The sequence below is a fragment of the Oreochromis niloticus genome, linkage group LG1, assembly GCF_001858045.2.
Source record: "Oreochromis niloticus isolate F11D_XX linkage group LG1, O_niloticus_UMD_NMBU, whole genome shotgun sequence".
Taxonomy (NCBI): Eukaryota; Metazoa; Chordata; class Actinopteri; order Cichliformes; family Cichlidae; genus Oreochromis; species Oreochromis niloticus.
The window spans coordinates 26,495,074-26,507,162 of record NC_031965.2 but is presented as its reverse complement, the minus strand read 5'-3'; the positions used below and the strand labels follow the sequence as shown (position 1 = coordinate 26,507,162).

The 12,089-nt window shown below is 39.7% G+C and overlaps 1 protein-coding gene across 9 annotated transcripts in view; it reads left to right on the top strand.

Annotated features, from left to right (window-relative positions):
- esrrga (estrogen-related receptor gamma a) overlaps nt 1-12,089 on the top strand; it is a 173,941-nt gene that overhangs the window by 137,660 nt on the left and 24,192 nt on the right. For 7 of the 9 annotated variants that reach the window (XM_019359712.2, XM_019359730.2, XM_019359727.2 and 4 more), the window contains 2 exons: nt 4,443-4,553; nt 7,345-7,527. In XM_019359712.2, the coding sequence (XP_019215257.1) occupies nt 4,443-4,553; nt 7,345-7,527 (294 nt within the window). The remainder of the gene's footprint in view (nt 1-4,442; nt 4,554-7,344; nt 7,528-12,089) is intronic. The other 2 variants (XM_019359718.2, XM_019359719.2) reach the window with 1 other exon arrangement.

Sequence of the window (12,089 nt, the reverse complement as noted above, 5' to 3'; positions counted from 1 at the left end):
CGTTGTTTTAAGGATTGCACTCGAGCTCACACACGCTCACAGATTCACACACCAGTGACAGCCACCTGCCCACAGCCTTGGGCAATACTCTTCTGATCTGTTCTGGTCGAAACAAACATCACCGCACACACTTTTCTCCCAATTTTCTTTATTTTTATTTCTTACTATTTGAGCAGCATAACCTGATTTTCTGATGTTGAAGCATTGGAACATCAGTTACATGACTTTGTAACTTTGTAACTTTGTAACCCAATTGTATTGAACACATTTCAAATTTCCCTATAGGTTTATAGTGATAATAAAAAAATGTGATAATCTTCTTTTTTTTTTCACATTTCCTTTAGACTTTTTAGTCTTTAGGACACTACTAGCCCTGATTATAAACATTACTTGACTGTAGGACTTAGGCTTTAACCAGTTCTTAATAGTTGATAATATGTATCACACTGTAAAACACACACTAGATCTAAACAGGTCTGTTGTTTTTCCCAGTCAATTCACTGAGCAGTTCTTAATCCTACGTAGGGACAATCTTGGATGTCATTTCATCAACACTGCAGTTTAAAACACACAATAGGTCAGAGTCAGGGAGAAGGTGTTCAGCTCTTTTACAGCTTTAAAATTACTACCACCTCTATCATTCTATACTGTCCTCGTCCAGTTTCCTTGTGTCTTGACTTTTTCAGCGTTCCTCTTTTTATTTTTTTTAGTGATGCCTCTTTCTCTTTAGTGTGACCAACCAAAATCCATATATTTTATTTGTCTACCTACTCCTCTCTTCACTTTGTTCCATACCTCTCACTTCTTTTCCTTCTTTCATTCTCTTATCATGACATTGATCATCTGAAATCAATCCACATTGTGTTTTTCTGTCCATCCTCTTTTGTTTTTTCCTCTGTCTTTCTCTTGCATGCACACTTAGATGTCAAAGGCATTTGGCTCGTAATCCTTCAACTGTTCAAGAACACGCACACATTCGCTGACACAGAGCGACGCCAGTGCAGTGTAAAAATCTATGCTGATGTGATCAGTGCAGATCGTGCTATTGACAGACAGCAATATTCCCACGATAGGAATGATTCACCTTCATCACTGTCACAGAGTCAGTCAGTTGGGTGTGTATATGATTGTGCACAGACTATGACAAAAGTGGTATAATCAAGGCAAGTAGCTTAACCTACTGTATTTTGAAAAGGTAAATATGCAGTATTAATTGCGCAGTTTCGTGTGCATCTTACATTCATAATAAAAATGTTTTGTGATGCAAAACAAATTGTGGTATTTGTTAGATACTTGTTTGTGTGTTTGAGTGCATAGTTGTGTAGCTGGAACTTACTCTCTCCTTCTCCTATAATTTCATAGCCTATAAACTACTTTCTTCCCTCTGTTCCCCCTTTGCTACACTATTTTGTAATAATCGCTTAATGTGTTTTTATTTATTCAAACTCAATTTTTCCCAATTCACATTATACTGTTCTTCCATGCCCTTGCCCTTTTTTTCTATATGCATTAATTTTTTTTTCTGATCGCTAAATTTACTTTCCCGTTGCCTTTTTCCCTCTTTTCTCTCTGCTCTTTTCTTCTTCCCGCTCTCCACATTCCTTTCCTCCTCTCCCCTCTTGCCCATTCTTTATGATTTGAAGGCTCATTTGTTAAAAGGAGGTAGCCCACTCTCACTCTTCCCCTAGCTTCCTCTTGTCTCTTTTTTGTGGGCTTTGGAAATATAATTTTCAATTTTTAATTTGATTCATTTAGATTTGATCATTAATCAGTGCTGAGAGAGAGTTAATTTGGTGGAAAATAGATGAGGTAGTTAGAGAGGGCTCTTTATGAAGTGAGCTTAACCCAGCACTGGGTCTTTTAGGTATATGGGAAAGAGAAAGAGTAAAATTAAGAGTCTGCATGTAAGAGTTTATATTATGTACTAGAGAAAAAAGCCTCAATGTAACTGAAAGTAGTTTGAAAGTGTGACAAGACTAGCAGTTTCTCCCGGCTTCTGTTACATTCAGCTTTTCTGGTTTACAGCACACATCAGACAAATTGCAAACAAATTACATAAGAAATTAGTATCTGAACTTACAACTTAATGTTGGTTTATATAAAAATACAACATACTGTGTTGTCAATACATTCACAAAGCAACATACCACATGTGAGTATCTGCCCTTCTCAGCTGATGATTCCATTTTTATGTATGGCACTGAAAGAAAATGCAAGAAATACAATTTAAAAAAACAAAAGAACAAGACAAAAACAACAATACTAAATATCGGAAAAATACTTAACCTTAGAATCTACCTGTACCGTGTAATAGCACTATCTGGGTTAGAAATTAATAAAGCTTATTGCTTTTTGTTACTGTCCTTGACAGGGAAGGACACGATTGACCTGGAAACTGCCTTAGTTAGTTTAACTGCTCCCATGAGTAACATAACATTCAGTTTTCTTCTGCTTTAATATTATGCTGCTTTCTTACAGTATATTACTAACATGGCTAGTTATACCATAGTTATGTATTTTGTGGTGGTTTGCACAGTGTCTTTGTGCACAGCGGAACAGGCAGAAGTTACAGGTGTTTCATAAATACACACAGAGACACATGAAACATAACATTTTCCCCAAATCTTTTTTTTTGATGCCACCACATATGTCACTATATTTTGAAACTGTAACCTCTAAGCTTTAAATCACTGACATGCTTCTTTTAAGCTTTGTCCCATTTGTTTCATTTAGTCAATAATTTTCTCTCATCCTAACACTTTCCTTTTTCCTGCCCTCTGTTTCTATCAGCCCCCCATTTATTTTTTTTGGCCAACCACTGACGCAGGTAGCAGCTGAAAAAGCTGCTTGTCTGGACTTACCCAAACACAACATAGATGTGTGGGTTAGCGAGGTGTAGACATGTAAGTGTGTATGTGCTAGAAAAAGCAAAGAGTGGGTGTGTGAGTGGTTTGTACCCCCTGGTGTTAAGAGTCTCTTGACCGTTTGCTGACACTGGCCCCCCCACTGTACCTGGACTGTCAGCCCTTCTGTCTACCTGTCCCTGTCTCAAGCATTTTCACACATACACACAGATGCATGTAATGTTCAGTTCACTGGTTTGACTACTGCCTGAGCTCATTACGAATTTTTAAATGAATATATTTCCATGTGCACTCACGCCACCATGACATATTTGGAATAAAGGTAGTTTTCAAAATGTTCGAATAAACAAACTCATATAAAACGGGAACATATCGACTTACAAAGATGCTCCCTGACATTTTTCTCCTGCTGCCAATAGAAGTCTTTCTGTTAAATCTCTTAAGGTTTGTTGTCATGAATGTGGTCAGCACATTTTTTAGAGGATTTAAACCTCTCTATGTGAGCAAATCTCTCTCTTGCTTTCACACTCCTATTGCTTTCCTTTCCATCTTCCATCCTCTTTCTCTCCAACTTGTTGGATGGATGGATGGATGGATAGATGCACAAAACTGAAAGACTGCCAGAAAAATGTGTTTAACGTTATTTACCTAATTTACATGCATTCACTATACAGTTCAGTCTCTTTTCTAATACTTTGCAGTTGTCCCCTGCTCTCTGTTCACCCTCAACATAATGTGGTTTGGTATATCACAGCATCCAGTATATTTTATGGTGCTAGTGTGAGCTAATGTTTAAAATCAGCCAAAGCCTTTAAAATTGTGAGTTTAATTCATTGTATAAAAGTCTGATTACTAATTTAATATCTAAAAGATGAGATACACATGGTGGGCCTCATTCTGCAGCCATTCTAGTAATTAATTTTGTATCTCCTCCTAAAGTTACTAATTTTATTGCTTAATAGCAGTAGCCTAGGCTCATCTAAAGATTTGGCATCCTCTTAAACCCTCTTATCCTTTCCTTTCCTTTCTTCTCCTCTCCTTTCCTCTCCTCTCCTCCTCCAGGGTACATGACACCTCTGTCTTTCTTATCCATCTTTAAGTGGTAACCACGGTAACATCCAATCCCCTGAGAGATAGGTCTAATTAAATTAGGACTCCTTTGTGTCAATTAATTAACGAGACAGAGAGAGAGACAGCAATAGAGAGACCAAGATTGGGCAAGAGACAGTAAAAGAGTCGGAAAGCCAGAGAGTCAAAGTGAGCAAGAGAGGCCTTCTACTCAAATGGCCTCTATAAATTAGTCTTGTTGTAGAAGAAAAGGGGAAAAAGTGAGTTTAGCAAATCTAAGAATAACAAAAGAGTGAATACATGGACACTTAACACGTACATACATACAGACCCAGCCTTGTAAATCACAAATCCATCTCCCTCCTTCTTTTACTATCTGCTTACATAGAAGGAGATGCGAGTCTTATTTTTCTTGCCATCATTAACTACTCAAAGAGGTTAAAATCTGTCTTTATTTTTTGTGTAATGTACACTATATTGATACATAGTTGTCTCTGTCAATTCTCACAGGTGTTCGTCTGGACAGGGTTCGCGGTGGAAGACAGAAGTACAAACGCCGGATAGATGCAGACAACAGCCCGTACCTGAATCCACAGCTGGCTCTGCCCCCCAAGAAGCCATGTAAGAAAACACACATGCAAAAAAAAAAAGCTCTGACTACAAACAGCATGTAAGATGGTGCTGTTCTCTACAAAGTTGACGTGGGATTTTCAAGGACGCATGCGTGCTGACTTTAACAACTAGATGTGCAGAGGATCTGATGTTGTGTGTGGAAGTAACTACAAAATGACGGGCAACTGACTGCACACAAAATAATCTTCAACAAAATATCACTTTCAGCCATATCGTATTACCCTAGTAGACAGTGCTCAAGCAGTAACCAGGAGTCATTGTTTAGAGCCCCTAAGTGAAAGGAATTGCTTTTCCATCGGTTTCTGTCCTAATGGAGACAGTTGGACGGTAAAAACGTTTCAACTCTCACACACACACATAAACAGAAACACAGTAGTGAGAAGCCCATCTGTTTGGGACCATGTTTATCTCCCTGTTTCTGCTGCTACCAGTTTGGGATCATAACATTTTATATGTGTAATATTTCACCATAAAGGTATTCATTTAGCACCGGTTGGATTGGCTGCAGTTTTTTAAAGAATAAAACCACAGCCAAAGCCTGATGAGTAAAAATTAACAAGGGAAAGAGTGAGTGAGAGTGACAGAGAGACAGGTAGAGACAGAGAGGGAGAAAGACCGAGCCTAAATAAGGCCGTTTCTCAGAGAGAGAGGAGGGAAGAGGGGTGAGAGAAAAGGAGGGAGGGAGACCAGCCAGAGCTCTAATCCGGATTAAATCCAATCTGGCAACCACATCAAACTAGAGTTAGCTCTCTAGCTAACCGTCTGCCTCCACACACACGTCACACACACACACACACACACACATCCATATGCAGTGCAGATTGAGCAGTGTTTAGCAGCTTGGTCCCCAAAGCCCATTTTGCTTAAAGCTGGAGCATATTCTGGTTTAGGCCAATATGCTGAATGGCTGCACAACAGCTTACTGGGACTTTTGCACTACTAATCATTGAAATGATGGGATAATGTGAATATGTGTACACTATGTGTGTGTGTTTGTACTGTGTGCGTTTGCTTACACAAAGCACTTGTGTGCTATCTGAAGGCCTTCCTTGGCAGGCTATTTAATTTAAAATTATATTTAACTCTTTTTAGTCTTGTTAAACTATTCTTATCAGGCATCAGAATTTGGAAGAGAATACAGGAAAAAATATGTATCTAGTCTGTGCTACTTACATCTGTTCCATAATATGAATGATTATTTCCATGAGGATAAATCTGTCAAACTTAAAAACAAATTTGCACATTTTAAAAAATACATTACGGTTGATATAGACTTACTTTATCTCTCTTGTTCATTCTCTCTGTCACACAGTCAATACACACACATTCTGTCCCTCGGTCTCTCCCACAGATACACTCACACAGCCTATCTATCTGTTGCCCAATCCCTAGCTTCAGCGTCCCCATTGATTGTGTGAGAACAGAACAATAGCCCAGGGTTTGGAAATGGGCTTCCATTGATTCTAATTAGGGAAACATTAAATAAGATTTACCCACAGATACTGCAGTATATGTATACACTCACACACTGTGTATGTGTGGGTGTATGTAAGAGAATTGGGGGTGGTGGACAGTGTTAGATCAATACACAACTCATCCCCACAACTCTCTTTCAGTCTCTCTTGCTGTTTATCTCTATCTAGCTGTCGCTCTCTGGACTCCTCCTGTCTGTCTTTTACAATCTGTTCATGACTCACTTTCTACCTTTCTATCTTTTCCCATTTTTTCATTGCTAATCTTGCTCTCTTTTTCTATCCTTCACTTGGCTCTTGCGCTTCTATCCTCTGTTATTATTCCCATGCTTGATTAGTCAGTGGATTAATTTGGAAGCAGGGTATCAGTCTGTTACTAATGGGCCATAGAGGTCTCATCACCACATGTCACCATTACTGGCTGAGCCGTTTGGCTTTCAGTGTTATCTTTCCCTGCTGTATGTATCAGTGAAACTTCTTAAGACTGTCTTACAAAACAACAGTTTTGGGCATCTTGGCGATGCAACTGGCGATAGAAGGCTATAACCACACACTGGAGAATTGCTTATATTTAAAACATTTCAATACCTTGTTTGATTTTTTTTGTGCAGTCCTTTTTTTTTTTTTTGTGCTAAACTTTAAAAAGGCTTTTCAGATAAGATCAACACTTGAAATTTGGTGTTTTTAAAGGAATTGTGTGTTTTTGGCAGCTTCAAGGGTTGAAAGGTTTTAAATTTACAAATGCTTAATTCCAACGTGAACATCTGAAAATTGTGTGTTGGTTTCATACTCCTAACGAGTCTAAACTTACATCAGATGCTTCATTTTTGCGTATGGGAATACAGACAGGTGATAAATTAAAGGGAAAAACAGCACCATGGGACATATTGGTCCAAAATCTGCAATAGTTCTTCAGTGGGATGACTCCAAGGTGAAAGCATACATCATTTTACGGAACAATTTAGTGACCTGGGTGATCATTAATTTTCAGTGACTCTTCACTCCAAGGGGAGATGTGGTCGCAAACAATGCAAGCAAAATGCACCCCCTATCAAAATAGATCCACCGGATCTCCTTCATTGCAAGAGTCAAGGGCTCAGATTTTTCCTTTAATTTGTCCACTATGCGTGTTTGTCTTAAATATAGCTTAAGACGTTTGTGTTACCAGCAGGCCATCATATGAGATTTGCACATGACCTTTCACATTTTTGTACCGGACTGGGGTGAAACAACTTGTAGCCTTACACGACAAAAATTCACCATTTCTCTGTCTCTGTGTCTTTCTCCTTGTCTGGTGGTCATGTCAGTTGCCTTTGGCTGCCTTGCAGATAACAAAATCGTATCTCACCTGCTGGTGGCTGAGCCAGAGAAGATTTATGCCATGCCGGACCCGACAGTACCAGACAGCGACATCAAGGCCCTGACTACGCTGTGTGACCTGGCGGACAGAGAGCTGGTGGTCAACATTGGTTGGGCCAAACATATTCCAGGTAGGGAAAAAGAAAATTCTCCTGTGCCCTGTCTCTCACACTAAACTTGGCCTATGTCCATGCTGAGACTCTGAGACTCTATCATACACACATGAAGTGTAAGTTGTACATGTATATATACATATATATATATGTGTGTGTGTGTGTGTGTGTGTGTGTGTGTGTGTGTGTGTGTGTGTGTGTATAGCTAAGGCTACATATAAAAACCAGTGCGTGCCTACACTGTTTTATCTATAGAACATCTGTATGAATCCACAGGTTCATTACTAAAAGCGAGGAATTTAAGAGTTTAATCTTCTTAAACTAACTTAAACTAACCTCTTTTCTCTCTTAATCTGATAAAATTTGGAACTGGAGTACAAGATCGGAAAATTAACATAATAACTTAAGTGATTCAGATAAGGTCTATGGCAAAATGTTTAGCTTTTGTTTCAGCAAATAAAAACTTATTGAAAGTTTTCAAACAGGACTATGCTGAACATGCATACGTACATACACAAAATGACTCAAATATATGCACAGGCACACAAGTAATGTAGATTTAATTTGTTGTTTTGAGTCATGCCTGTGTTTCTCTGTGCTTACCCTTTTTACAAGTAAGTGGATCAAGTTAGGCAGGTTATGTACTGGGCTCAGAGTGCATGTGGGCATGTGCGTTTGTGTGTGTGTGTGTGTGTGTGTGTGTGTGTGTGTGTGTGTGTGTGTGTGTGTGTGTGTGTGTGTGTGCAGCTTTCTGTATAAAGCGAGCGAAGCGCAACGATTGCTTGGCGGAGGAGAGAAGATGGCGTGATTAGATGAACGAGGAAGGCAATCCACTGCTCACAGAGAAAGATAGAACTCTTCATCTTCCCTGTGTGTGTGTGTGTGTGTGTGTGTGTGTGTGTGTGTGTGTGTGTGTGAAGTCAACACCTTATGAAATCCTCGCTGTTTACAACGCTGAACACCTATCTAATACTCACACTCACACCAAGCACACACAAACACCCATACATGTCCACACACAAAGTGATCTACTGTTCACTCAGGTTGGAAAGGATTGTCAGAAAGAAATACGCCTCCTCAACGTTCTTTATCAGCCTCTTACACACACATGCACACAAACACACACACACACACACACACACACACACACACACAAAGAATAGAGTCAGATAGACCTGTTAACCTTTTTTCAGCCATCTTGTTTCACATCTTGTTGTGCATGTGTGTGTGCGTGGTGACTCTCTGCAGGTTGTACATGTGAACACACACATGCACAAGTCTTTGCTCTCCATGGTACAGTAATTTTTTTAATCAAATTGATGGAGAGAGACAGAGAGACAAAGAAAAAAAAAGACAGAGGCAGAGAGAGGGGAGGTGAAGCCAATTTATGCTTCATGATATGGCTGCGATGTGCCGCATACACACACGCGCGCGCACACCCCTACACGCACACAAAGGCTGCTAACAGTGGTAACAACGTGTCAAGGCAAGCGCCAGGCAGCTAATTTGAAGTCATTAGATGTCTGCCGTACTGGCAACAATTTGTTACGCTCTCACACACACAAACACACCCAGAAAAACACATCACATACACACACTGAGTTAAGAGCCGTCTGTGGATAGCGAGGAGCCTAAATTGTAAACTAATTTAAACATCACTCAGCGTTAGAGAGGCTGCCTGCAAGACAGGCCCCCGGATAACAAGGCTAGGGTACGCGTGTTTGTGTGTGTCAGTGTGTGTGTCATGTTTGACACACACAATCACCCAACGTTAGAGACTTTTGACACCACACACACACATATTCACGCATATCTCTTTGATTGGTTCTTTTATTCTAAGACTTATGTGTGTGCACGCTGATTTCCATACTGATATGGCCTTATGCAAACATTTGATATGTCATTAGGAGAGGAAAATGAGGTTTCAGACACACTGAGTGTATCTGGTTATCCCACAAGGAATCATGCGCGTGTACTTCACAGATCAGCGTGTTTCAAAGAGAGTGATGAAATGCGGGCAAATATATAAACACAGGCGTGCCACAAAAGGCTTTTTTGCTGATTCAAACGGTGACAACACATAGACAAATTACTCCAAACATGCACGCATTTTCACAAAGTGGTACGTGAGCAGGAAACGGTCCCACTCTGAAACTGCGGGCCTGTGGAAATATCAGAAGTTATTATTCAGAGGCCATGAAAGGCCTTACCGTCCAATAATATGGATTAGTAAAGAGAAGATCTCATTTTAATAGCTCTCAAAGAGACAACTCCAGTTGCGTATTAGGCTACATGTCATCGTCAAGTGTGTATGTGTGTTTGAAGGAGGAAAGAAGAGCAGTCAGGTGAGAAGAGTGGGGGAAGAACAGCAAATATTTAAACAGGAGCAAATGAGAGAGTGAATTAAAAGAAAGAAAGGCCATTCAAATGAGCCATTTATCTGTCAGTAGAATTAGTCTTTTCATCCTCTTTTCTTTCTTCTTACTCTCTCTTTCTCTCTGTCTTTCTCTTTCTCTCTCTCTCTCCTTCCATAATAGCTAAATGACTACCGGGCAGTCATACTAGCAGCTCTTATCTAGACTCGTGAACACAAAAGAGCAAGACAGACAGGCGAGCACTTGACTTGACGAAAGAGCAAGGAACGAACAAATGAATGAATCAACGAATGAGAGCTAGAACCTATAACGCAGTCTATTTTAACAGAACTAGAGGCCTTGCCATTAGTGCTTTTTTTTCACAATCCCCCCTTCCCTTTTCTGTCTTTATTCAAGAAAGAAATTGCTCTTGGGCCACCCCCCACATCCCCTCCACTATTCTCTTGCTTCCCTATCTCCTCTAACTTGCTCTTTCTTTTCTTACAGTCTTCCTTCCTCTTTTTCTTTCTTTCCCCTTTCAATTTTGACACTCGGGATAAGCAGTCTATGTGCCAGCAGTAGCACGGCATGATTGAGTTGTAAAAAAAATGGGGGATGGGAGGTGAAGAGGGGTTTGCCATCGGTTCGTTTATTTAATCGGTCTTTATGGAGATAGAGGAGAAGGGGTTTGGACTTTGGTGGTGATGGAATAACAGGTGAGGAACGCAGTCCTCTTCCTTCTTGTTCTGCATACTTTTCTTTTTTTCTTTTACATTCACTGTTTTTAATATGTCTCTTTATTGGGTTTTTTTCCCTTTTTCCCCTCTTTTCCTCTTATATGGATTTGGAGATGAACTTGGGGGTTAAAACACTATGTTCAGCTGTTATCACATTTGCAGTGTGCTTTAGCTTTTGTACTTCAAAAAAGCTATTTTGAATTTATATATCAAGCGTAATGAATCTCTTAAAGTAATTTTGTACATTAATAATATGAGCAGGCTTATTAAAAAAAAATAACACTGTGTAACGTTTACATATGGAATGCTATAGCCAATAACTGCTTGAGAAAATTTTGACTTACGCTCTTTTTTTTCTGTTTTAACCCCTAGTAACTAACGTATTGCTTCTTCCATGCTAGTTATTATTTATTTTTTCTCTTATACCCTGTTCTTCAGTAATTTATTGCAACTGTTACCAGACTTTATTTCATTCTTGAGAGATGTTTGATTGCTACCACAAATGTGGCTTTTAGGGGGGTCTCTTTATTTTATTTTTTCTGTTCTTCTATGTTCATGATTATTCAAAATCTAATCTTTTTTATACAACTTGCCATACCAAAAGTATTTTGGTAATTGATTAGAAACGTACACAGGTATAATAGTGGCAAAGTTCAGGTGTAGAATAACACACGCGTTGAAAGAACAGGAAATGGGATGAGAACAGTCTAGATAACCTAGATACTCCCAGAGAGCATTTAACACAATACTGTTTTGACCCATTGGCTAAATACCCCAACCCCCACCCTTCCCTCTTAAAACTATCCTGTGACGTCCTCCTTTTGCTCTCTATCCCTCTGTGTCTTTCTGTCTCTCCCTCATTTTCTCCCCCTCCCTGACCTGACCTCCCACCCTCTCTCTCTGTGGTATTCTTAACCTCTTCATTATCAAGTCACCATCATTTCTCAACCCCTATCCCCTCCCATGGTCCTCTTCTCACATCCTCCCAGCCAGCGACCACTGACTGGAAGGCCAGTGCTCGTTGGTTTTGCTTATGTGTTCAGGTTGAGCTCCAGATATTGGAAGAATGTAACTGACTCATTATCCTGATCGCTATTTGAAATGTGCCTCTCTACAAACGTTGACATATCACAGTAAAGCAGCCAAAGAGGAAAGTTGCCCTTAGATTTTGTAGCCAGTGTTCGTTTCTTCTGGTATTTCTCTTTTGGACATGTTTTAAATGGCTTTCACTTAGAGATTTAGCCAACCAGTCGAGCAGTTAGCTGTTCTGTCTGTTAGTTAGCCAATCAGTGAGTCAAGTAACTACACAGCCAGTCAATCAGCCAGAGAGGCAGCCAGTAGTCAGCAAATATTGATTAATAGAAGTGTCCTGCTCCTTTTAGCAAATCAAATGTTGAGTCTCGGCAGTCATGGGGAACCTTTACACACACATACATATACACACACGTACATATGCATGCTTGACTCTGAAAGTGCAGCTCACTAAATT